This window comes from Pseudorasbora parva, chromosome 5 (genome assembly GCF_024679245.1).
Source record: "Pseudorasbora parva isolate DD20220531a chromosome 5, ASM2467924v1, whole genome shotgun sequence".
NCBI classification, from domain to species: domain Eukaryota; kingdom Metazoa; phylum Chordata; class Actinopteri; order Cypriniformes; family Gobionidae; genus Pseudorasbora; species Pseudorasbora parva.
Window position 1 is genome coordinate 32,893,894 of NC_090176.1, and position 27,737 is coordinate 32,921,630.

The window sequence follows — 27,737 nt, forward strand, 5'->3', positions numbered from 1 at the left end:
GCAGTTTAAATAATCTGATGTAACCGACAGCATTAAAACTTAAAAGTAGATACACCTTTATTTTTACCGTTACAGTTTGTGTATGTGAGAAAGTTGCAGTCAACTATGCAAGTGGATGTGTGTCTTCCCTGAGATCATCGCAGTATGTGAGGTGTAAAATATTATGTCTTTATTATTCAAGTCAGTTAAACCGCAAATGTACCCTTGATAACACACCCAAAGCAACAAATAGTAATGATCAAAACTATTGTTGGCTTATGAATTATAGGAAGCAAATTTCAGAAACATTTTCTATTTAATACCGTACACATGTTGAGTCTTAAAAGGCTCCATTAAAAATATATATATATATTTTTTTTAACAATATAAAAAAATTATGCATGACTGAGATGTGTGTGAATGATGCACATGTAGCACAAAAACAGACACTGATGACAAAATGTTTTTCCCACTACTTTAACTTCCCGCATTTCTTCCCCATCTCTCTCTCTCTCTCACACACACACACACACACACACACACACACAGCAAGCCTTATGCTAAGATATAATAAATTAATATCTTCACAGGAAGCATCTGACCACATGAATTTTTATCATGGAGAAGAAAAAAAGACTCAGTCATACAAAAGTTATCAGACAACTATCAGAGCTGAAAAGAGACAGGACAAAAAAAAAAACACATTTTGAACAACTGAGTAACAGAGCAGGTCAAACAAAACACAGCCTGGTTAGACAACTCAAACTCCATGAATCAAACTATTTAAAAAAAAATATGTTGGATTTTTTTTTGTTAGGCTTATAAAATATTTTGCATTGCCATCAAAAGAATATTAAAAGTTCTCAACTCGATAATGAGTGTAGTTGGTCTAGCCTCCATTTTGGTGTTTAATCTTGTGCACTAGCAACATCGTAATCCCACAAGATAAGTGCGCATTATGTGCACCATATTACACTGTAATTTTAAATCATGCAGTAATTATATAATTTGATTATATAGTGCAGTGCATAACTCTTTGATAACCTAAAGTGGTCATGTACACGTGTGTGTGTGTGTGTGTGTGTGTGTGTGTGGAAGGAGGGCCGTCAGAGCCCCTGAACAAGTCTGTGTGAGTGAGAGGGGGTGTGAATGAATGTATAACATTTAACCTCTCTCTGCTTGTATTATACTGAGCTCACATGACCTCGAGGTCAAAGGGTATCACCTTCCACTCCTCCATCAACATCAGCATGTGACACGCTCACACACTCCAAGATTCTGGAAACCCTCCCATGTAATCATTTTGTCAGTTAAATGATCAAAAGACAATGTAGCAAAACAAGTTTTATGTTATATGTATAACTTAAGATCACTGAAATAGGAAATTGCCACAAAAAATGTCTTTATATTATATATATATATATATATATATATATATATATATATATATATATATATATATATATATATATATAAAGCATAAAAAGTAAAATAAAAATAAAAAGCATGAATTAGTTGCTTCTCCTGAGTGCAAATAACCCACACGCTATATTCATATTCAGAATCTGTAAAGTAGCTACACTTGTAGTAATGAGAGCAATGTGTACATGTGTGTTTGTCTCTGTCAAACATTTTCTGTAGTCTTAAAAAAAAAAACTTTTTTTTTTTTTTACGTCTGTAAATATTTAGTCAAAGAAGAATGATGCCTGCACACCTGTATTGCACTGCTGCACCTGAGTACAAATAGAAAACACACCTGCGCCCTGACAGCAGCATCTCAGTTACACACAAGCATTGATCAAAGCAAGCTCTGCAACAGTGCAAACAGCCTGTACGCACAACTTGCATGCAACCCAAACTTATACTATCATTAGTTAGAGGGATGCTTTTAACAGTCAATATCAGAGCTGTAAGTCTCCGAGTAAGAGCTGGCTGGCTTAAAAAAACAAAAAAACTCACATCACACAACTTTCACTATAATCATCAAAAAGAGTGTGGGTGATGTCACAGAGACATTCTGTGTGCCTGTGACCACATTACTGCTACACATCACAATGGGTCAAAACAAGTACAACATTGAGGTTTCTATTAATTAAAAAAAATAAAAAAAATCTTGTCATGCCACCACTCTTGCACTGTTAACAGTCATATTGGTTAACTCATAAAATCTTGGCATGGTGTATTACAAAATTAACATGTATCTCGTAAAATTACCCGCACAATTAACTGATAAATAAGCCCCATATTAAAACAGAGTGTGTATACTACAGCCTCTGGTCAGGAGATGTGAAGAGTAAGTCTTCATTTCCTGCAAGTTCACGTTGACTAAATGTATTCTTGTTTTTTTAACTAGTTGTTTAATTCTGTACACTGCACAATTTAGCTTCTTTAGTGTGGTGACTTTAGTTTTCCAATCTCTCAGTAGAGCTGACAAAAAAAAAAAAATTCAGCTTTTCTCAAAATTCAGCCCTGGACACACCAGAGAAAAGTCACAATGTCTTAACATGCAACAAATTTATGAAGTTTCAACTGCCCACACAAAAATCATGTTATCCAGATCATCACATTATCTTATCTATTTATTTTATTTTTTATAAAACTGCAAACAGGATTACAATTGTATAGGCACATAAGTATAATGAAAAATAAGAAGAATTGAGAATTGCTAGATTTTTTCAATCTAAATGAGCAACAAACAAAAAACAAAACAAAAAAGGTAAAAATTGATCTCACAATATATTCTGGTGTAGAGGATAGATGCACATAAACTTCAAGTGTAAAGAGTAACCTGCAAGTTAATTGATTACATATTTAGATGGCAATAGATCATAGGTATTCTGTCAGTTATGGAGTGCACTCATTTTAACCATGTGGGATTACATTTTAAAGTGTTTAATAGTGACCTTCTTTGAAAATATATATAATACAAATGTATAATTTACAGAATTTACTGTAGGTTATATTTTTAAAATATAACTAGAGTAGTTATGACTAAAATGTTTATGTGCCCTGTACAAACGCAAGCACAAAAAAATATTTTAGTATCAGTAGAGTCACTAAAACTCTGTGGGGGCATTTAAGTGTGTCTGTTGATTTAACTGCAATGTTGCAAACATGATAAAGAGATCGTTGTGATTTACTTGTGGGGGTTTCCCTACGGTCCCAGGCAGGATCAACTCATGGGAAGAAAAACTGCCAGGAAATACAAAAAATAAAAAATACAAAAACAACAGACTTAGGAACTGATGTGAAAAGACACTGACAAACAATGTTTGGTATTGGGCTATATAGACAGAGCTAATTACAATAATACAAAAACAATAGACTTTTTTTTTTTTTACTGACCAAAATAGGAACCATCTCCATATTGCAGGAAGAGGCAGAGTGAGAATTGACTCTTACACTGACCACTATTGCAATGTTCGGCCAAGTGAATGTGCAATAATTATGGTGGCACCTCAAATGTAAATTCTCAGTCATAATAACATTTAGACTAATATTTTGTGCCTAGTCATTCTATGCTGCAATGGGTCTTTTTCATAATTTAAGGTTTCTGTCACTGTCATAGGAGCAATCCTGGTGTATGGTGTAATTTGTGTCACTTATTTTTTTGTGAATGGTCATTAAACAACTCACTAAAAAATAACTTTTACGTTATTTAGACAAAACCAGACATTATTTGCATCTGTTGTCTGTATGCCATAGAACAAAAAAAAACATTTTAACATTATATGCTAAGCCACATGTATATAGGAGTGATCAAAGAATCATTTTAAGAAGTGAATAATCCAAAATATTACAAGAATCACTAAGTCTTGTAACTATACAACAAAAGCTACACAAATGGCAGAGAAAACTTCTGTTTAAAAAAAAGATTACAACTGGATTCTCTGAAATCACTTGCACTGTTTGGGCTCAAAGTGACCCTGGTTCTCTACTGGGTTAACCTTTCATGACATCACATGACATGGACAGGCCTTTACATCAATCAACAAAATTAGGAGGTCAAAGCATCACGGTAATGACTTCATGACCTTTCTGCATGTGACCTCTACATTAGACAGAACAAAACTACCCGAAGTGCTACTTTCCTTGAGGTACCGAAGATTAGCTAAGGAATCGAGTTCAAAGCGAGAAAAACGTCCCCAAAACTACTTTGATAAACAGATACTGAAAAAATTAAGAAAAAATACGACGCTATAATAAGAACTGAGGTCCACACGCTGAGAAAAAAGGCCGGCAAAACCAGCGACTGCCGACCCAAGATCACTCTAAAGATGATTAGCTCTCGCTCTTGTTGCAATAGACACAAGTTTATTTTCCACTAATACCTAACACAAATAATATCACGAATATTCGTATTTTGCCATTACACAACTAGGCCTTAAATTATCTGACAATGCAACCTGGTTATGTAATTTCAATTTATAGGCCCGCTCGTATAAAAGTATGAATACGTGTCCATAACACTTATTGTGATGATAAGGGTTTCAAATTGCAAAGGGGAAATGTAACGGAGTTAAGTAGCAATCGCGTGGTACAGTAGATAAACACATTATGACGGGTTTGTTCTATCGATATGATATTGTTCTAACTGATCAAACTCGCTTTCATCTCGTCTTCCTCGTTTCCGTCTCCAACTCATATTTGCTTTTGTCAGAGTTTATGCTTTTTACTCTTTAGATTCCAATATTTGTTATTTTAATACATTTACCATACACACACGAAACGTAACGTACATTTTATTTTTCATGGTTACAAAAAAGACGTTATGATGCAAAATGTTACTTACCGAAAACACCCGAACGGTCATATTTGTAAATCCACAAAAAAAGTTTGCATACTAACGGCGCACTTTTTTATATTGTTCGTGAAAGAAGTAAGAAAAAAAAAAGAAAGAAGAAAAAAATGGGGAAAAAGGCACTCTGGTCATCGTCGCTTTTTTCCACTGAAAGAGGAACAAAAACTGTAGTAAAGAATAGGACAGTGTTGGTCGGTGTGGCATCCCGGTGTATCCCTCGCTGATAGGCTGACGGGCTCGCCGGCCGTCTCGCTCACATCACCAATCCCGCTCAAACTTAACGTTTAAAAAATGCACAAAACCACCTCGCTCCACCAAACCACCCACACCAATTTATTCGTCGTCGCGTGCGATAATTTTCCGAATTTTTATCGAATTTTCAACCCATCCACGTATTTGTTGGATTTTTTCGAAAAAATAATACAAAATATATCGTTTCCATAGCGCGGCTCCAATCTGACGCCCCTTCTTGGCTGGAGATGCTAGCCGGATTAGCTTGCTAGCTCACTTCAGACTCCACTTCACTATTTGTTGTCACTACACATCGTCTTTTGTGTCCGCTGCATCCATCCACCGGTAAACGGCCGCCTCGAATTTGGGGTAGATATTAGGGGGGGAATTATATTTTTGTTCTCTGGAAACAAAAGCAAAAAAGTATCCGCTCGCTCAATTTACTGGACTACAGTACGGAGCCTCTCTAGGCAGCTGCTGTTGCTGTAGCTGCTCACTCGAAAATGGCGCCGAAAGCTCCAGTCTTCATTCAAATTGGCCGGAGCCTCCCCCTGCCCGCATTGGGCATGCCGAGACCTAGAGCACCGCGCAGGATTGGTCGAGACAAAATGCACCCTCAAACCGGCTAGCAACCCAGAACCCACGCACAATATCCTTACACGGCCAACAGAGCACGGTTTAACTGTAGCTCTGCCAGTCTGTTTTTGAAAAAGCGATTGTTACCAATTCTATCGCGTTTAAACCATTAATCGTTTTAGACATAGGTAACGTTACGTGCTTATATACAATATATAGCTTAGGGATTTCAATTGCTTCCAAAAACCAGATACATTTCAAGCCTAAATCACCCTTTACAACTTGATTCAACGCTAAAATGTACACGAATCGTCTCCTGGAGTATCGGTTTCCTAGTGACTATAGTGAGCGTTTTACCAAGCGAACAATCTTTATTTGTTATTTTCACCATTCGTGACTTACGAGGAAATAATACGCTATTGTGGTTAAGATCTCTTTTTAATACCGTTTTTGAAGGTGCGTGTACTGTTTCTAGAAGAAGATGAATGCATTAAGACGAAGCAAACGACCATACTGTCTGCAAGTAGCTTGACAACAGAACAGACCATGAGCTGCTTTACTACAGCGAGAGCAACACTGCGAGCTGCGTCACTCACACCACCAGCAGCGTGAAGGTTGATTGGGAGAAGAAAGAAACTGCGCTCCATCTGTCAAATCCGCCCCTTTCTGATTACTGCCGACTGCATCATTCGGATAATGACTTAAAATTTGGCACTGCTTTGTGACTATTTGACCAGCAAACCCCGATTATTCATTTAGGAATATCTGGTGGCTATGTGACTAAATTGCTGCACACCTTATTTTGCAGGCATTAACTGGAACTGTAAACCAAGACAAAAGCTACTTTTGCTCCATATGTTAAAGAAAACATGGTGGCTTTATTTCACAGTCATAATCTGCCCACATTTTTAGCTGTAATAACTGGGTGGCATCATTGCATCATGCATATTTCTTATTTTTAGACACACCCACATAATCTCACATGCCACTGTTGACATAAAAAGCATGAAATGTCTGCCAGTGAGTGTTCCTACATACGTCAACACAACAAAATGTGTATGTGTGAGAAAGTGTAATTTAATACATGGATGGGGAAAGGAACTGACTCCTCATTTATTTAAAGATACACAGTAAAATACAGGAAGTGTGTCAGCAGTAAAAGAAAATAACAAACTGTCCTATACTTATCCACCATGACTAGGCTGAACACTACGGCTCTGGTATGTGCTATATAGGTTAACACCTCATGATCCTCTTTTTAAAGAGAACCCTTTATGGCCTACTCCTTTTCATGTCTTTTGTTGATGTAACTTTATCTGAACCTTTTTGCAGCTTGACTTTAATGTTAGATTTCGCCTACCGAACTTGAATGGCCATTAATATTATCTATTGCCATATACCAGCAGCCATATCACCCTGTAGCCCACTGAAGTTAAGCAGGCTAAGCAGGGTTGAGCCTGGTCAGTACCTGGATTGGAGACCTCCTGGGAAAACTAGGTTGCTTCTTGAAAAGGTGTTAGTGAGGCCGACGGGTGGTGCTCACCCTGTGGTCTTTGTGGGTTCTAAAACCCCAGTATAGTGATGCGAACAATATACTGTAACAAGCACCATATGGATGAGATGTTAAACTGAGGTCCTGACTCTCGGTGGTCATTAAAAATCTCACATTTGCCCATGATTGGCCTCTGTCCATCATGGCCTCCTAATCATCCCTAAATACTGATTGGCTTCATCATCACTTTTTCTCCTCTCCACCAATCAGCCGGTGCGGTGGGCGTTCTGGCGCAATATGGCTGCCGTCACATCATCCAGGTGGATGCTGCCAGTGTTGGGTGTAATTAATTACTAAGTAATTAGTTACTGTAATTTAATTACTTTTTCCCTGAAAAAGTAAAGTATGGGATTGCTCTTATTTTTTCTGTAATTTAATTACAGTTACTTCTGATGTCATTTAACTAAATATAGTATTTTAGCCTATAAAAGTGTATGCACACTACTGTCCATGTCCAAAAAGGTAATAAAAAGCGTATTGATTCATGATTCGACCGCCAATGACACGCGTGATTTCAGCAGTTTGGCAGTTTGACATGCGATCCGAATCATGAATCAATACGCTGATTCATAACCGTTTGAATCTTTATTTGAGGATTAAAAACAAATAGGGAAGAGAAGACAATGCTGAATAAAGTCATAGTTTTTGTTATTTTTGTACCACATGTATTTTCGATGCTTCAAGAGATTCTAATTAACTAACTGATGCCACATATGGACTACTTTGTTGATGTTTTTATTCCCTTTCTGGACATGGACAGTATAGTGTGCATACACTTGCATACACTCTTGGACTAAATATAAAATATCTTAAACTGTGTTCTGAACATGAACGGAGGTCTTACGGGTGTGGAACGACATAAGGGCGAGTCATTTATAATAAATTTAATTTTTGGGTGAACTAACCCTTTAACTCAAGGTTGATTTAGGATTTAGAAAGTTAGTAATAAATAATTAAATACTTTCTGGTGAGAGTAATTTGTTCAGTAATCTAATTACACGATTGAATATGTAATTAGTAACTAGTAATTAATTACTTTTTTAGAGTAACTTAACACTGGAAGCTGCACATTGTAGTTGAGGAGATCCCCCCCTTCTATATGTAAAGCACTTTTAGTACACAGAAACAGCACTATATAAATGTAACAAATTATATAAAATAAATACATTGGTTTAAGTAAGTTGTCCTTTTTTTCTTTTTTTTTCTTTTTTTGTGGTTTTGTTTGGGTTTTTTTTGCATATGGCCTACACAACTTTAGCCCATTCATGTTAGTTCCACCCCCACCACTTTGAACTGCAACAAAACCTCAGTGCATAAGCTGAACCATGTCATAAGCTATTATCTTCCTCCCACCATCACAATAGGTGACTAAACATCTGAACAGTATCACCACCACCCAGAATATTCATGTTCTCACCAAAGTTACAGTGAAGACTCGGTCTTTCTTTTTTTTGTTTCAATAGGTTACTTTAGGCCATTTAATAAAAAGTCACATAGCCTAACCTTTCTCCTTCCCTGCAACTGTCAAAGTAACCACCTTTACATTTTGTAGGCTACCACTACAGATTATTCATTACTTTCAAAGATATGTATATATATATATATATATATATATATATATATATATATATATATATATATATATATATATATATATATATATATATATATATATATATATATATATATATATATATATATATATATATATCAGATTTGAACCTAATAACATAGCGCACTGCAGGCAAGTCCAGACAAGCGCGTCAGTCCTCACGGATGTCCCGCCCCTCAAAGGCAGTCCTCCGATGATGTAACTATTTCCAAATATAGCGTGTTGCCGACAAGTGGTACTCACTGCAGAGTCAAATGACGTTCAGCTCCGCCTCTCTGGACGTCTAATGGGATGGCGGGATATGGTTAGGGTGTGGGATTTGGCCAAAATACATTTATTCCTCCTCGCTGGAAGTCTAGTGAGGAAGAGCTAGACGTAAGCCACACCCATTTGCTCTGCAGTGAACAGCTTCTCGTTGCCGAAGCAACCATACCACGCCATTGGTGCAGCTCTCTGTCAGTCTTGCAACGTCATGAAGCTAGTGTTATTATTGTAAACAGGGTGCTTACTTTCCACGGGCTCTCGGGTCCCGAGCCTTTGCTACGCGCTTCTTTGTTCACTTCATGAGAAAATCAACACGACAAAGGGCTACTTACGAAAACACGATGAACACGCTATGGAGCCGCTTTAATTGTGTATGAACAAAACAAAGAAAAACTGAGTAGTTTAATACGGTTCTTAATCAAACCTGTCAGTTAGACAGTTTAAAATGACACGATGTCTCTCGAAGACAGCCGGTAACTTATATGCATAGCAAATGTTGCTGAAGTTTTGACAAGCAGCGAGATTTTTTAAAGATTGAAATAGGGCGCTATTCAAGATCTTAAATCGGGGATCGCTAGAATGACAACTTTTTTGAAAATTAACATTATTGTGTAAAAACTTTTCGACAGTAGTTCGACACCGATAGCATGTTGTCGAATGTTGCCACTCCTACGCTTGTCATTGTTTAAACAAAACACATTTTAGTTTCCTCTTTTTGTCTTGCTATGCCACTGATTCTATCTCATAAAATGCTCAAAAACTATTAAAATAGTTACGCCCATTCACTATGCGATGAGACAAATCAGAAGCTGCATAAAAGTCGATATGAATGGCACTTACCCAAAGCTCTTGGTAAAATTTGAGGATGTGTATGAAGCTATCACTTGACTCTTGGGGGTGCTCTATAGGTAGGCTACAAGCACGTTAACAGGTTAATTTCAGTTCGTATAACATTTTCGCCTTATTTACTAGTACCCTTCAAGGTATCGAGGAAGTTCTTCTTTTGTTCCAGTATTTATGCACAGCGTCGAAGTTGCGCGTTAAGGAGGCGGAGCGGTAGAGCTGCGCGAGAGGAAGAAAAAAAAAAAGACCAAGCGCCAACGCTCGACCTTAGATATTCAAGACTCAAACCCTGCGACCCACACTGGATCAGATTAGGTCACGTGCTGGCTGCAGAGCGGCGACCGAGTCGGGTGTCATAACTGCAAACTCCTGATCTTGACGACACAAAACCGGTGTTCCACAGCATGCCGCGCAAACGGGCATTACCTTTAGCTGCGAGAGATGCCAAGTGTCTTACTATGATCCGCTCAAGTGCACGTTCACAGATGACTCATCTTGTATTGCCAAGCCTCCCTCCAATTTGAGATATTTGATTGAAATAATGATGGTGGAGGTAAGAAACTTCCATCATGAACAGATTTGAGATTTATTCGAACCGATACGATATAACAACAATCATAAGTAGGCTATTTTGATGTATTTTAGCCTAATAAAGAAAATGCATTGTTTGATTTCAAAGTGTTAGGTGGCTCTGAATGTGTTTTACTGAATGTGTTTTTTTTTCTTTCTTAGCAGTAGCAACACCTGCATAAGCGTATTTGAGGATATCTTTTTGGTTTATGAAAAAATATATACAGAAAGAACTCTGTGATTTGAAACAGCTGCCTTCTGCTATTGGCTGCGTGTTCAGCTGCATTAGAGCAACTAAAGCCTGTCAAATATCATCTGCTGAGCCCCACTTTGGTTTGGATGCGTGGCACGAACGTTCAACAGTAAACAAAACTGCTTAAGCACATGTGTTTTCTGTTTTAACAGTTTCATATTTAAACCTATAACACGTTCAATATGGTCCATATTAAGGATTAGCTTTAGATTAGATTAGATGTGTTTTTTCTAAGACAAATAAGCACCTTTTCACCTTTAAGTAGCCTTATTTTTATTCTCAAAAAGCACTTATTAAAACACAACTTTATAGCCTAGTTATTCAAAGACATTGACTTCGAAGCTTAGGGTTGAAAGTAATCCAGTTGCTGTAAACTAGATTCGTACAATTAATTAATGCTATGTTGCCTACAATGTGAATATCGTATTTGAATAGTTTTATTTTGGATGGCACGTGGCGTTTAGGAAGTTAATTTGAAAGTGGGGCTATTTATAACAAGGAAAAACACACGGCCTGTTGACACAGCTGAGGTGAGGTTTTCAGCATTTTCCAACCTTCCCCTACTCACTCTCAAACGAGCAAATAGCTTTATGCTGACGATTATCACGTGACTGTAAAGTGATTTTAGGATTAAGTCAAATAAATAAACAGGTATCCATCAAAATAGCATGACATCTAATAAAATAACAATGATCTAAACAATTCAGGCTAATGCATTTAATATTTATGCTGTTCCACCAGTGAAAACAGATATTGCCTGATTTCGTTAGGATTATCGTTCTTTTAGTGATGAATCAAAGCATCTTGACCAAACACAACCAATCAATCAGCTGGTAGCCTATTTCACAACGACTCGAGACGCTGTAAACACGAACAATTGCGGAAAAAAGTTTAAAGCGATAAAAAAGTGTCTCTGCTAAAGAAAAATTGATAACTATCAGATTTTAACAACACAAATGAACAAATGAAAATGTAGAACAACGAATTAATTCATTCGACTAATGCATTTGGCCTATTAACCAAATAAGATGCCTGAATGACTAACGAATTTCTTCGTACCTTTAATTTAGCTAGCCTATACTGTAGTTTTAAAATGTGAAAATTACAAATTTTTACGACCAATTTCCATGCAAATACATCAATCCATCATCACACCCTTATAGTAAAGCTGCGTAGCCTATTTAAAAACGCGGATTATGGGATTCTGAATAGGCTATAGACTACATTTTTAAATGGATCACAGTTTATATTTGCAACAATCGTTTTGCTATTACACAATATGATTATTAGACAATATTGACAAAATACATTTTATTTTATTATCATGGACGCCGCAGACTTTTTCATCAAGCGTTCGTTATTCATAATTAGATTTCTACATTCTATTACATTGAAACTAATACTCTAGTTCGTATTATAATCGTGAAAAAACAAAGACGTTAAGTTTTTTTTACGACCAATTAGTCAACAAATATTATGCAGAGTCATTGATATCTGATAGATTTGCGCTCTGCATGTTTGACTCTTCAGAGTTCAGATCTCTGTGAGATCATCCTACCTGTAGCTTATCTATCAATGTAAAAACACAATATTTTAGCCTATTGTTCATCGAAAATGAAAACCGGCGATTGGTGGTCATTTTATGTAATGCATCTTTGTTGGTTGCTCATCCCAATAAAATAGCTGTCATCGTATAAATTAAGATGTTCCTCAGTTAGCCTAGTTTAAATAATCCACACATTAGAACAAGATAGCCTAAGTTAGCGCGACTTTGAGTTGATGAGCGATAAGATTGCACGGTGCCCTATTTGTAGACTGTGCAGGAGTGTGCAAGAATACATTTACAAAAAACAAATTCCCTGTAAAATGCCACCATTTTCTTTCCAGCTAAGTTAATGTGCAAGGTGTGTTTGCCTAATTTTGCATGTGTGTGGGAGGAGGTAAGACTCAGATGCAAAATAAGAATCGTTATTCTGATCCGCGCCTCCATCAACCATAAACAGCAACAAGTCAGGTGTGTATAACGAGTTACGAGCCTGAGTGTGTCCTTTGAAGTTTTTTTCCGAACCATAATTAGTAGTCTTGTCTCTAACAACAAAAATTAAGTTGCTCAATAATGGTGTCTGTGTCATCTCTCTGGAAGAAAGAGAAATGAACAGTGGGTGAGAGGGCGATATATACTTCACTATTATTATTATTTATAGTGTTGTTAAATACATGGTAATCAGAATAATATTTTATAATGTTAAGAAATCATGTTGTATTAAAATTATTGTATGTCTATTTTTAATCTGATGGACCTTTTGATTAGAAAATGATTGGACCATGACAACTGATTTTGCTAGGCCTGTATGTAGCCTAATATACATTTCTCTTTTCTTCTTCGCTGGTTCATTTCTTGCAGCTTGGATGTTCTCGAGCCCCTGCTCCTCCTCCACCATGTACTTGCTCAGCAGACCTTGCTGACCTGAATACCACAGACTTATGGCAGAACAGGGGGTCTCTGATTCTCATCCAGCAACACATGAATGCACATGCATAGACTGTGTCAATGCATGTCTTGGTAAGTTATTGTAATGAGTGACAGAAGTGCAAAAAGACACATTTCCCTTGCTCTCACAAATGAATCATTAGAAATGGTAAACTGAATCACATTCGGACCAATTAGCCTGCAAACTCAACAAATATGCTAAGATCCTGTAAACCAAATGAAAAAAAAGAAAAGAAAAGAAAAAAGAGAGGTATGGAGCATCTGCCTAGTCTCATTGACAGGTAACAAACACATTGTAACATGCTTATTTATTGACCTTATATAAACAAAATATCTGTTCTATTTTCTAACATTTGGTCTATTTATTGTACTTAATTTTACTTTTACCATTTTTATTGATTTCCTGTCCCTAATAGGCCTATATTAATTAAGGCTATTTTTTATGTTTTGATATAGCCTATTATTGAAATATAGTGCCATTAAAGGTTTGTTCAATGTCACTGAGAATACATGAGATTAAAATCACTAAAATGTCTTGACAATTCATGCAGATAATGAATTAACAATTAATTCACAGTGCTAGGTAAGCACAAACAATTCTGCCTGAGGGCGTTGCTTTATACATTTTGAAGCTACTGGCGCCATCTTGCGGTGATTTATATGAACATCAATTTTATATATGGTAGGCCTGTTTAGTTTGAGATTTTATCTTTTGTGCTAAAATTCGTTTATTTTATAAAAAATTGTGTCTATTAGTCATCAGTTGTTGATACATGGATTAAAACATTCCTCCTCCTTTAAATAATGTACCAAATTGATCACTTTTCATTATTTTGTTGTTATCAGAAGTGTACCATTCGTTTGATTTTGTCAAAATCATGATATTATATTGTCACAATTGTTTTTTATTTATTAAATCGAATATTGTGTTAGTTTTTCCATATTTTTAACATGCATTTTTTTTTTGTAATTTAGGCATTTTAAGAATATTAAGTAGATTGTAAATCTGTAGTTATGCGACAGTCACATTTGTTGACTTTTAAACAAATAGCATATTATACTAAATGATACGAACAAAAAAAAGAAGAATATTGAGAAGAAATATTTTCTAACTGTAGTTTTAATGACGCTTAAAATGTGCTACTATGTCTTTAAGGATTCTGGAAGACTGTACCATTTTAAGAGAGGGGTGGTTGTGTAGACGCAATTTCAAATGAGCTGTTGTTCTGTCTTCACAGTTGTTAGACATACTGAATTGTGTTTATTTTTTACTTAACTTTTAGAAATATATTATGTTGCACATTCAGGCTATTATGTTATGTTTATGAAACATAAATCTTCTATGTTTCACACACCTATTTGTACTGTGTACACAAATATTGCCGCCATTTTTCTAGCGGCAGAGCAGCAGCAGAAAATCTTCTCTCATCGGTCTTGTCCTCTTTATACACATCAGAAAACCAGTTGTTACAGTTTAGCGCGTTGACTCAAACCTTAAAATGACTACTAGAAAGAAACGCCCTGCGCACACAGACAACGACAGCTGGGTTGTCATTGCCCCAGGTACATTAAATAAATTCGCACGGCGTTCCATGACAAAAACAATAAGTGACGTTATTTTCAGAAAAGTTGTATGCACACATTTAGTGCACATATTATATTTTACTGTGGTTTTATTATTTTATATATTTAAAAAAAAAACTTTAAGTATGCATTATTCATGTAAACTTTAGTATGTTTTTAGCCCACCCAAATCTACATGCAGTTCTATTATGCAGATGATAAATCCAAATTGAATTTGTTTTTTTGTGGTATGTGCTGACCCTTCCCTCAGATTCAGCACTGGACACAGGCAGATCCAAAGAAAGTGATCCATCCTTCATCAAACTAAAGAATCCTGCTACAGGTGGGTTGTTATGTTACAATAACAATTTAATCAACTGAAGCTGTAAGTTTAGTGGATACATAACTTTATTTAGTCCATGTCTATCAGCTAAATAAACTGAACTGACTGTTCTGTCATTTTGAGTGCAGGAAGTTCTTCGCTTTACCTGTTTGGCTGTGGCGATATCACTGTTTATGAAGTTAAAGCCTTTTCTGAAGACTTTCGATCTTGGTTTATTGGACAGACGGTGCAAAGAGGTAAGCTCATCTTACAGAAAGTGAGCTGTCCTCTCAACGTGTGACTGTACACAATTGTCTAGTAATTTGCTGATGGCATTTAAGTGAACTAAGAGCTCTTCTGTTCCCTTGTGTCCTCAGATGGAAGACTGATGTATGTGACTCCCATTGATCCTTTATTTCTGCTGTTGCCATACATTAGCAGTGTCGCAACTGAGGTAAAAAATTAGTTAAAATGCAAAAATGACTGTAATAGCCAATCTGTTGTTCACATGAGTGCCACAAGTAATGCCAGCATTCTTCTCATAGGGAAAGTTCCAACCGGTGAAGCAGATGGTGATGGATGAGGATTACCCTGGATGCACAAGACTACTGCAATGCAAACAGGGACTGGACTCCCTTTATCATGTGGCTGATGAAAAAGGTGTGTGTGAGTCTGTAGGCACGTGTGTAGTGCCAAATCATTTACAAAGACAGTATGATGTCCAAATTTTGTGCCCTATGTATCATTTAATCCTGTTTTTCAGAGGTTGGCGGTCAGAAGTTTCACAGATATAACCATGAGAAGACCTTGGAGTGGCTTAAGAAAAAGGTTCAAGCAATTTTAAACTTTTATGATATAAGAACCTATTTACATTAAGGCTGTCACAATTCCTTAAATACATTTGAGTGCTTGATTTTAAACAATGGCTGTGTTCGAATTCACTGCACTTTAACTATACCCTACATTACTCCACTAATATAGTCCACTTGACACTGAGTGTGCTGGAAGGGCTGCCGCTTTTGCATAGTTTGTGCTTGCTGTTTAATAATCATTTGAAACTTAGCAAACTGGCAGCTTCAGTTGTAATGAAAATATATATCTTGAACTCTGCCATGGAAACTAGCATGTATAAACCATAATTAAACATTTTAATAATAAATTAAAAAGGAATTTATACCTGTATATTTAAAATGGAATGGATAGGTGATTCGGCTGGGGGTGCCATCTTTAGGTGCCATCTTCAGGTCAAATGCGGGAATTCATTCAGTGTGACCCTCTCAGTGCTTTATGGGTATTCTCTAACTTTTGAGCATACATTGGTTGTACACTCATTATGGGATTGAATGAGTGCAGTTGATAACGTCAACTATAGTTTGAGACACCACTATAAATGGCTGTCCCCTCAAAAATGTCACATTTTTAAGGGTATAGGGGCATTCTCAGACACTGCCAAGGATTTGATCTGCTGTAAAGTGTGACAACACCAGGATGTTGGTGCCCTTTGCATGCATTTGTTATAATACATAGAGTACATAAGATGCTTATTTGAATTAGGTATTTTAACAGCATTGTTCTATAAAACCATATTATTACTTGCTTTTGATACTTTATTTGAACCAAATATTATTACCTAATTTTGACTATATATGTGCAGTGAGGAAAATAAGTATTTGAACACCCTTCTATTTTCCAAGTTCTCCCACTTAGAAATCATGAAGGGGTCTGAAATTTTCATCGTAAGTGCATGTCCACTGTGAGAGACATTTGTCGCTCGAATAGTCGAGACTGTTATCCAAGATGGCGCCTGACCGTAAACACGCAATGCACTGTCTTTGTAAAATATCTTCTTAATAAACTGTTTGTACACTTACAAAGTTCTCAATCCTTCGGTTTGCATGCAGGGACCCTCATTATGCTACTTTGTTAGTGTGAGGCTATTTTGAGCCTTGTTAGTGGTATTACCTAGCGATTTAATATTACTACCCTGTGCCCCATAGACAAGCGTTATAAGCTAATCTGTTTTTAGAGATAAAACTCTTCACATTCGATTTTCATGAAAACCTATCCCAGAGAACAATCTACTCGGTAACCATGTGTTAATTATTACCCCTAGGTTCATTTCTCACCGGAGTTGTCCTTTAAGTACAGTTGTGAAGTACTACTTCGTTACTATACATCTCTGGTTGTTCCCCAAAATCTCACAATACATGGACCCCGGTCATCCTCTCCCTAATACAGTGCAGTCGCACGGTCCCATGTGCAGAAAAACACCCCTATGCTTCACAGTAAGAATGGTATTCTTGGGATGGTACTTATCATTCTTCTTCCTCCAAACACCTTTAGGGGAATTATGACCAAAAAGTTATATTTTGGTCTCATCTGACCACTTGACTTTCTCCCATGACTCCTCTGGATCATCCAAATGGTCATTGGCAAACTTTGGACGGGCCTGAATGTGCTGTTTTAAACAGGGGAACCATCCGTGTCATGCATGATTTCAAACCTTGACATCTTAGTGTATTACCAACAGTAACCTTAGAAACGGTGGTCCCAGCTCTTTACAGGTCATTGACTTGCTACTCTCGTGTAGTTCTGGGCTGATTTCTCACCTTTCTTAGGATCATTGAGACCCCATAAGGTGAGATCTTGCATGGAGCCCCAGTCCGAGGGAGACTGACAGTCATGTTTAGGCTCTTCCATTTTCTAATGATTGCTCCAACAGTGCACCTTTTTTCACCAAGCTGCTTGGAAATTTCCCCGTAGCCCTTTCCAGCCTTGTGGAGGTGTACAATTTTGTCTCTAGTGTCTTTGGACAGCTCTTTGGTCTTGGCCATGTTAGTAGTTGGATTCTTACTGATTGTATGGGGTGGACAGGTGTCTTTATGCAGCTAACGACCTCAAACAGGTGCATCTAATTTAGGATAGGAGTGGAGGTGGACATTTTAAAGGCAGACTAACAGGTCTTTGAGGGTCAGAATTCTAGCTGATAGACAGGTATTCAAATACTTATTTGCAGCTGTATACAAATCAATAGTTAAAAAAATCATATATTGTGATTTCTGGAGGTTTTTTTTTTTTTGATTATGCCTCTCACAGTGGACATGCACAAACGATGACAATTTCAGACCCCTCCATGATTTCCAAGTGGGAGAACTTGTAAAATACTTTAGCACTTTGGGATTGTTTTTAACTATAGCCCGAAAAGGGCTTTACAAATAAAATTTATTATTATTATTATTATTATTATTATTAAAATAGCAGGGTGTTCTTATTTTCCCCACTGTATGTATAGTAAGTAAATTTAAAAGCCTAGGTCTTTGTTTAGATCTTTTTTTTTTAATGCCACAAAAATATCTGATTACTCGACAAATTTTTAAAATAATTGACAGATTACTCAATTACCAAATGATCATTAGGGACAGCTGTAATTTCAATAATAAGCATTTTGAACCTTACTGTAACCCTATTTGAAAATAATTTCGAAAAATTCTTTCAGGTTCAGCGGACAGTAAGCACTCTCAAAAAGAGCAACATATCTGTGGGTGGAGGTGTGAAGTCCAGCACATTTGTCAGAGTCAAACAGGAAGATGCTACAGAAGGTAAAAAAAAGGATGAACGAATGTAGACAGATCATGTAATGCATTGTATGCTAATGTAATGGTATTTGTCATCCTTTTAGAGGACTATGTCCGTTATGCACATGGTCTCATATCAGAGTACATCAGTGAAGACCTGAGCAAAAATCTCCTCAAGCATTTGCAGTATGTACTCATACACGTGTTTTCATGTAGTCGTCACTCACATACATCACCTTACACACTTGTCCTTACTAGCAGGATATTTCCAGACTTTTTCAAATTTTAACTCGTTATCCATAGTCACATTTAATCTCTCATGTTACAAGGTTGCCAGAGATATCCAGCCCTAAAGAGACAGAGCCACCTTCCAAGGTAATCTTTCTGCTTGAGTACCAAATATGTTCAAGTTACCGCAGCACATGCTTGAATTTTAATACTGAAATTATGTCTGCTCTCGCTTTACTTGATTTTATGCAGTGTTAATCATATCTGCTTGTAACTGTCTCAAACTCGGCCAGCTTTGTCATTGCGTCAAGAAGCATCATAAATGCTTTGTTTCTGGATGCAGTTTGAGGAATGGGTGTAGCAGTTCACTTTGATTTCAAAAAGATCTTTTGGTGGCCTGGATTTTCTGACCGCTGTCTTGCATTTGATAGAAACGGAAACTGTCAGATAAACCAGTAGAGGCTGGGGAAGACTACACCAAGTTCAACAGTGCCGATTTTGCTCGAAAAGTGAGTTAGAATCACAAACACTGTGGGGATGGGATTAATGATGCAAACATTGAAAGAAACGCATGATGCTCTACTGCAGAACTATCTTTTTCTCTCTGTCTGTGCCTAAAAAAATCATTCAGCAGTTCATGCTTCAGATGTCATTGGTTGTAAATGCATTTTGCTGATTCATTAAGCTACTGTACTACAGTTTTGATAATTGTAATCTTTTGGTCTATGTTATCTCAGCCACTGAAGAAGATGACTGCAGCTCAGAAGAGTCTTGCCAAAGTAGACAAAACTGGCATGAAGAGCATGGCAGCCTTCTTCAGTCCCAAAGTCAAACAAGAGAAGAACTGAGTGTTTATGTGAGTGTCGAAACATTTTTGTTAATAAAAGTACTAGAAAAGAATCTGTTCTATTTTTTTTCTTCCATTTATTTTACGCTCGCCATGTGCTGTGATGCACAATATGATTTACCTTTCAATAGAATACCTTTCAAAAGTTTGTGGTCGGTAAGATTTGATTATTTATTTGAAAGTCTCATACTTTCAGAAGTTATATAGTGAAAAACTATTACAATGTGTTTTTGTTTTTTTTAATACATTTTAAAATGTAATTTTTTCCTGCGATGGCAAAGCTGATTTTTATGACATTTTTTTAATAAATATTTCTTCATATTATCAGTGTTAAAGAGTTGTGCTGCTAAATATTTTTGTAGATTTTAAGGATTTTTAATGAATAGAAAGTTCAAAATAACATTTATCTGAAATGGCAATTTCCTGTAACAATGTAACCTTTATTGTAATTTTTAATCAATTTAATATAATTATGAATAGTATTAAATTATAAAAAAATTCAAACATCCTACTAATCTCAGACATTTAAACAGTAGTGTATGTAATATAACACATTTTTTCTTTGGCCCATGAGAATAACATAATAGTTGTATGCAGTTAATTTTCTTTAACTTTATTCTTTATAAAGTTTGTTGATAAAGAATCATTGCATCTGGTTTGGTTTTGGTATTGTGAGCATAGGTTTTTTTTCTGAAAGGGTAATACCCAATTCCTGGTTCCTTTTTTTTTTTTTTTTAAAGAAACCAGCCCTATTTATTTCTGGATTCAAACACATGTGTCTAGTTCCTCTTTATAGGTTTTAATGCTAAAAAACAAAACAGAACAAAATACCGGTGGTAGAAATACTAGTTCAAGTAGTTAGCAAAATTTAGCATTCTTTTCCTGGTTATATACTTGCAGATAATCACAAATCATCATAAACATTCATATAAAAAAGAACATACAAACCTATCAAAGAAGGCACCTACTTAGAGTTTGAGGGGTGTCATATAAATATAGACTACAGTAAGCTGTCCCTAAAGTTTTACTTTATTAGATTAGATTTAACAAATGTGGAAAATGCAGGTGTTAGTTTTGCATTTGGCTAATAAAGTCGTCTCAACTATCGCAACTAGGCAGTAAATAGCTGGCCCCTTGGCCTTAAAGGGTTTTGGATCATTCATATGTCTGATCCCTGATCTGACTGGTGATCCTCAGATATAAATAGTTATTGCGATAAGGAAATTCCCGTTGCTCTGTCTGGAATCAGTGCGCAGCATGATTGTTTCATGTCAAGCAGAATGGCTACGTTCTGCTGATTGCCTTAAGTGTTTGCTATCGAGAGCTATTGAAAAAGAGATTCTAATCTGCTATGGATAATTTATGAAGCTTGGGCATTGGACGTCACACAGCGCACGTTCTCTACCAGGTCCAACTTCTTTATCACGCAACAGTGAACATTTAAATGTCTTCTGGGCACAAACAGTGGAATAATAGGTAGTGTTGATTAAGCAGCTAGTCTTTCTTCTTGAGCTTGGGTTTAAAACGTAGAGTCTGAAAGGCACTCTCTACCACTTTTGGCAGGTGGATAGGGTTTCGTTGCAGACGTCTCCTGCTGCCTGTGCTTCCCATGTCTCCCTTCCGCTGGGCTGCTTGCCCGTGACTGATATCTGAATTCTTGGGCTGTGACTCCGTCATGGAGATTCGACGAGGGTCCCGAAGCACCCAGTTAGAGTGAAGGTCATGCTCACTAGTACTGGTTGCCACTAGAAAACATTCAAATTGGAGAAAGGAGAGAATCAGACATGGGGGGGGGGAAAAAACCTGATGGCTGAACCATTAAGGGCAAAACAAAACTTAATTTTGTTTGAAGTTGATGTTTCCTAAAGTTTCACAAAGTACAATATAACATTTATTAAGATCTTTAAAATACAACTTCCCACAACTCCATCTCCATGCTGCCTTTAGAGTACTTTGGGGATACATTTGAATCAGCTCCACTCTCACCTATGAAGTCCACATCTGCATGCCCGTTGTCCACATGTGGTTTTCGACTGGGTTCTGGGTCACAGCTTGCAATGACTGCATCGAAGAACTGGAGTGTGTCTTCCTCATTTGGGATTGGTGGAGCAGAAGGTTTAGGCTGTGAAGCCTTTGAAATACAAAGATATGTGTATTATGATTGTAAGTTGCATTGATGATTCAAACAGTAATTTTCTAAGCATACTCGTTTCTTCAAGGTTTTTGTTATTTTAAGAACTGCAGATAAAGTATCAATCTGACTACTGTACCTGCACCTTTCAAACAAAATTATTTTTCCTTAAAAAATGAATGAACCTGGGACTCAAAATTTAGGGAACTGGGAAGAGGGGGGCAACAGGAAAGGAAAACAAGGGAACAATCGTTTAGCTCCGACTGCATTGAAATATTCTGCATGTTAACTCTACTCATAGCTAGATTATGGATATATAAATAATACACAAAATATATATTTTTGATTAATTTATCTTCATACAGCTAGGAAGAACATGTGTGCCCTATAAAATGCATTTCAGACAAATTGGCACAGCTTACATTACTTTGCCATGCCATATAATAACGTTCACTACTCTTGCCATGTTGCGTCTCACCTGTGCAGCTCTGTTTTGCGGTGGCCGGGGAGCGGGGTTCTTCTTGCGGGACACGGTCTCTTTACGTTCGCTGTTGTTGAGGTCACTGATGCTCTTGGTGTACTGACGCCTGAGCGCGACCAGTTCCTGTAAGTACTCTAAGCAGTTCTGGTTCTGGGAATAGAGCCATACTCGGTCCTCTCGGCTCTGGTAGTAGTACAGGGCCGTGCTGGATTGAACACTCACGGCGCTCACGCTACGCTTCAGTGTGGAGTTCTGCTGCGCGCGACTGCTCTCCCCGACCACGAGCATCGACGTGCTCCGGACCAGTTTCACAGTGCATGCGCTGTGGTAGTCCTCATTGGACCTGAACCTGTCCCGTGAGCGAGGCCCAATGTGGTTCGGACGGAAAACTGCGTTGATTTTCTTAAACATCACAGTCGGTGTCTGGGTGCTGTCGTTTAGTGGTTAAATGTCCGGGCTGATGACTGAAAGGATGTTGGTTCAAACCACACGAGGGTTCTATCACCATTGCGCCCTTGACTAAGAGACACTTTATAGTATTAGTCGCGGAAAAATAGGAAAATCAATTACTTTTTAACTTGCTTGTTTAGTAACCGGGCTCTATACAATTCTTGTATTGATGACAGGCAGCCGGTTCTGTTTCTCCATATCCCTCTCCTCTTTGCACCAAGCGCGATAACTTACTTTAGCCTATAACATCCTTATGAAATTCAGATCTAAGATGTAGTTTTGTTGGTTGATCTTGTCCATGGTGCTGAACTCCTGTTTTGAACAAACGCTTTAAAGACATATTACAGGCGATGATAACCATTACTCATCCGTATGAAAGAAGTCATGCTAGGTTTCTAACGCAGCCATGGCAACGGTGAGCTTGAAACTCTACACTAACAAATGAATAATTAACCAACCTGAGACATATTGGACTACACACATGTGCTGGTCATCACAGTTAGTCCTATGATGCATAGCATAAGATGCATTTTCTTAATTTAATCCCAATGTATGCGTGTTCACTTAATTGCAGGTGGACTGTTGCTGTCATAACGTAGGCTAAACCACCTTGGATAAAAAGTACTGAATTAATTAAAAGTACAGTTTAATATTCAAATAACTTTCCTGCTAAATACCCCGTAAATATGAACATATTTAATATTGACTATTTATAACTGAATAGTTAGGTCAAATGTGGAAATTAAAAATGAACAATATCATTTTCCACATATGGAGTTGTTTCAAAGCTAAATGTTGGTTTAAACTGTTTGTCCATATTTGAAACAAACAACTCATACTTTTTAGAGTGTAATACAAACTTATTTTTAATATTTAAAAAGACCCTAATTTCTGGTTTCATGGCAAATTGTATGTTTTTTGAATGACACGATGAAAACATATCACAAAAGAACAAAAAAATGTATTGCATATGGCAATACAAATATTTGCTAAATGACCATGTCAGATAAATGACCAAAAACTGTTAAAAAAGAATGAATTACTGGGTTTTAGGAAGATCCATGTGTTCATATTCAACTAATGAGTCAGACACTTGAGCTAGAGCCACTACAACGGGACGGCTAAAGTTTCTGGTGGACTTTGGGAGCTGTGTGGTCACCATAGAGGGAGTTTATTGTTTTTTTTTTCTGATGTCCTGTATATATATAGTCATAGGTTATATTATATCATTCAGTTTTTTTTTCTAACTCTCTTTCTCTCTGCCCCTTTATACAAATATAAAAATATGAACACCTTGGAATAAAGTCTGGTTTAGACTGCACCTTATTTTGGTCAGTAACCCCCCACAAAGTCTTTGCTTGTTTGTTTGCTTTTTATATATATTTTTTAATTAAAAAAAAAAAAAAATGTTTCATAATGATATGGCCCAGGTCACTCTCCTTATCTCCCCAGGTCACTATACCTTAAAATGGCTGACTTTGTGGTCAGAATTTCTGTCTGTCTAATTCATACTGATTAATTCACAGATATTACTCTAAAAACAAGTAACATGTACAGTTCTTTTTGTGCATATCTGTGCATTTGTTTGTTGGTTTATCAGGTAATGTCTCTATTTACCACAGATAGACAGACGATCACATGAATAATGAATGAAGATGATGCAGCATTTTGTCACCAACCCTTTCGCAGATTATCTAGTCCTACATAGACTACGAGGTGTGTTCAAGCTACACGTCTACAACTGGTTTCAATTACACTGGAATTGTATTATTTAGTTTCAATGAGGAAATGAAGATTCGCTGTTACATGAGAATCCAAATAGCGGCAGGTGCAAACATTGATGTTAAGAAGAAATAGACTTTTATTTTTTCATTCTAATGAAACTGCAACATATAACAGCTGCATGAAGTGTGAGAGAGTTTAAGAGAGAACAAAAGACATATTACAACTATGTACCAATAAATACCCACAACAGGACCATTGTCAATCTTACTAGCACAGCAGTTATTTAATTCACCAGAAATAAATATATAACTGACAACGCTTTTATGTATTATTACAAGTTAATGCTTACCTTACTTCAGGAAGGGAATACACTCAGTACTGTACAGACACCTGTAGCATTATATTAAAATACATTTGGGATGGGAATTACCCTGAATTTACTGTAGTATTGTATTATATTGACAACTGGAGGTTGTTTAAATCATCAGTGAAATCAAATTAGTATGTATTGAGGATTTCCACGACACAGCTCCTTCATGTCTATTACAAGCTTGTATCATGACAAGAGGCATGTATAAATCCCCCCAAAAAATGTGGTGGAAAAATTAACATCACACTTTCACTTCCTCCCTCGCTAGAGCATAAAACTGAACAACTATAGCACAACTTTCACTTACAATGAAATAAAACCCTATAGAGCAGTGCTTAACTGCAGAGACTCAGAGACAGAACCAAACAGAACCACCTCAGCACTATATCCATCACTATAGAGATTCTTCAGTAGAAAAAAAGGTAAGCATCAGGGAACTTTCTATCAAGGGTCATCTGGGACACAACTTTCATATTCCACATTCGACCTGGACAGCCTGATAAAGTCTAATTTGTTGATCTTAAATATTGGGTAATGACGATCACAGTAAATAGCGGATGATGATGATGCGCACGTCCTATACTCTAACTCATTTTATATTCTGGGGGTAATGTAAGGTGGACTAAGCAATAATACTTTTTTTTAAATATTTTAGAAAGAAGAAATTTCCTTCTCACCAAGGCTGCATTTATTTGATCATAAAAACTATAGTGTTATTACAATTTAAAATAACTGCTTTCTACTTTAATACGCCATTTATTTCTGTTACGCAAAATATTCCTGTGATGGAATAAGATGGATTTCCAGGACCATTACTATTATCATATCATTCTTCAGAAATCATTCTGATATGTTAATTTGGTTATCAAAAAAAAAAAAAAAAGTTTTATCAATGCTGAAAAAAGCTGTGCTGCTTAATATTTTAATATGCTACACTTTTTGTTTCATGAATCTTCGATAAATAGAAAGTTCAAAAGAACAGCATTTAATAGAAAATTATTTATCGTCACTTTTGATCAATTTAATGTGCCCTTGCTGGATACAAGTGTTCATTTTTTTTCTCTTTCTTTCTATACTGACCCCAAACATTTAAACATTTGCGTTCGACACTTTTCTAAATGGTTTAGTGTGAACTAATTTAACTTCTGTGCATGTTTGCTGTAGATGCTGTGTGAAAGTAAGCTGTGGAGTTTGATGTTTGAAGCTGAACCTGAGTGTGTAAATCCTCCTACATGTGGCACAGTCACAGCACCATCCTCGTCTCCGCCGACTTATTCCCTCTCAGCACAAACCCCTGTCCACTCACCTCTAGAGACGCACGCTAATGAGATCTGGACGAAGACCCAGCAGAGTGATGCTTATCTTTCCTCTACCGCACCTGCAGCAGGACCGCAACCCGGCCTAGGTGTGGATATCCCCAGGCAGGTGGACACCCTGGAGGCAGAGACCTTTTTAGTGCCTTCGAGCTGTCACAGCATCTGTCAGCATTACAGCGATTTACACATTGCTGGTGGCCAGGTGCTGCCGCTCAGCCCCAGTGCAGGGGACGTACAGGGCAATCACATTCAGGACCCCCAGCCTGGGCCCTTTCTTCTGTCTGGAGACGTCCCCTCACCCTCCCTCCTGCCTCCTCTTGTCCACGAGTACAGGAGCTCAAGACGCTGGAGGGAAGAAAGCGGACGTGAACGTCCCTCTCTTCTGCAGTTCGGCCAGCCCCTATCTAACTCACAGCTCAACGGCTACCTGGAACAGAAGCTTCTGGAGCTGTACAGGCAGTACCTGACCGAGGGACCCACGGCGACAAGGCCAGTCATGGCTTCTGAACTATTGCAAACCAGCCTGGACCAAATGACCCTCCAGCTGAGCCGTGAACAGAACATGGAGACGGCACGGGCCAAAGACATGCTGCTCAGCTGCCTGCTGAAAGTCACCAGTAGTTATCAGTCCAGCGAGATCAGCACCCCTGTACTGCAGATCTCCACTGACACAAAGTGAGTTTGATACGAGGCAGAAGTGGGAAAAGATGGAAATACGAGAGGAGGACAGAAACACAACACATTAAGACAAAGAGATGGACTTTATGTGTAGCAAGTTATAACTTGAAGCATGTATTTCAGTGATTCTGAAAATTATAATGTAATACTAATTCTGAAAAATGCAACTGTGGAAAATAAATAAAAATGTTTAATTACAATGTTGCTGATTATTCAAGGTCCACAGTCATTGAAAATCTGGATAAATAAAATCCAGGGTATTTTTCTGCTGAATCGACTATCCTGAATATGATGAATAGCTTGGCAAAAACAACAAACCTTCAGCAATATGTATCCCAATGCTTTACATTTAGTTTTATATTTTGCATCCTTTGTTATATTGTGTATTTTTTAGTAAAGGAAACATGAGGCAATAGACCTTCAAATGTTTGGTGTAGCTGTAAGTTGGTATTTGTTTAAGATAATGACTTTCTATGAAACATTACTGACTATAATGACCTTTCTCAGGCAAATGTTCAACATGGAAAAAAATGAGAGAAAAAAGTGATTACCCGAGAAATTCTATTATCATTTACTACTTATCCCTATGGTGGCCCAGTAGTGCACAACACAAATAAATTTAAAAAGCAAACATACAGCTCTGAAAAAATTTAAGAGACCACTTAAAGATTTATGAACTTGGAGTGGTCTCTTAATTTTTTCCAGAGTTGTAAGTTCATCAAAACACAACAAAATCAACACACAACACAACAGAAATGCTCCCGACCACTAGGGGGCACTCAGAGTGTGGTTTTCCTTGCCATATGTTAGATATAAACACTTAAAGGGATAGTTCACCCAAAAATGAACATTTTATGTCTATCTGCTTACCCACAGGGC

At 37.1% G+C, this 27,737-nt stretch overlaps 3 protein-coding genes across 6 annotated transcripts; 2 read left to right on the forward strand and 1 right to left on the reverse strand.

The window, feature by feature from the left end:
- Nucleotides 1–14,381: 14,381 nt before the first annotated feature.
- On the forward strand, nt 14,382–19,760 carry rnaseh2b (ribonuclease H2, subunit B). Its single transcript, XM_067443922.1, has 11 exons — nt 14,382–14,735; nt 15,007–15,078; nt 15,207–15,314; nt 15,435–15,511; nt 15,603–15,717; nt 15,821–15,885; nt 18,554–18,656; nt 18,737–18,818; nt 18,962–19,007; nt 19,292–19,369; nt 19,598–19,760. Exons 1-11 carry the CDS (start codon nt 14,672–14,674, stop codon nt 19,706–19,708), a joined length of 921 nt encoding a protein of 306 aa, XP_067300023.1. The 5' UTR covers nt 14,382–14,671; the 3' UTR covers nt 19,709–19,760.
- On the forward strand, nt 19,604–27,700 carry LOC137075417 (TLR adapter interacting with SLC15A4 on the lysosome). Of its 4 annotated transcripts, none has more exons than XM_067443924.1 (3): nt 19,705–19,716; nt 24,392–24,485; nt 26,029–27,700. In XM_067443924.1, exon 3 carries the CDS (start codon nt 26,029–26,031, stop codon nt 26,857–26,859), a length of 831 nt encoding a protein of 276 aa, XP_067300025.1. In that variant the 5' UTR covers nt 19,705–19,716; nt 24,392–24,485; the 3' UTR covers nt 26,860–27,700. The 4 variants fall into 4 exon arrangements, with proteins under 4 accessions (XP_067300024.1, XP_067300025.1, XP_067300027.1 ...); XM_067443926.1 differs by lacking the exon at nt 19,705–19,716 and adding an exon at nt 21,700–21,870; XM_067443925.1 differs by lacking the exon at nt 19,705–19,716 and adding an exon at nt 22,422–22,444.
- LOC137075419 (uncharacterized protein C13orf42) lies at nt 20,255–23,908 on the reverse strand. The gene is made up of 3 exons (XM_067443927.1): nt 22,317–23,908; nt 21,694–21,838; nt 20,255–21,452 (listed from the first exon to the last, which is right to left on the reverse strand). The coding sequence occupies exons 1-3, from the start codon at nt 22,728–22,730 to the stop codon at nt 21,202–21,204; spliced, it is 810 nt and encodes a 269-aa protein (XP_067300028.1). The 5' UTR covers nt 22,731–23,908; the 3' UTR covers nt 20,255–21,201.
- Nucleotides 27,701–27,737: the final 37 nt, after the last annotated feature.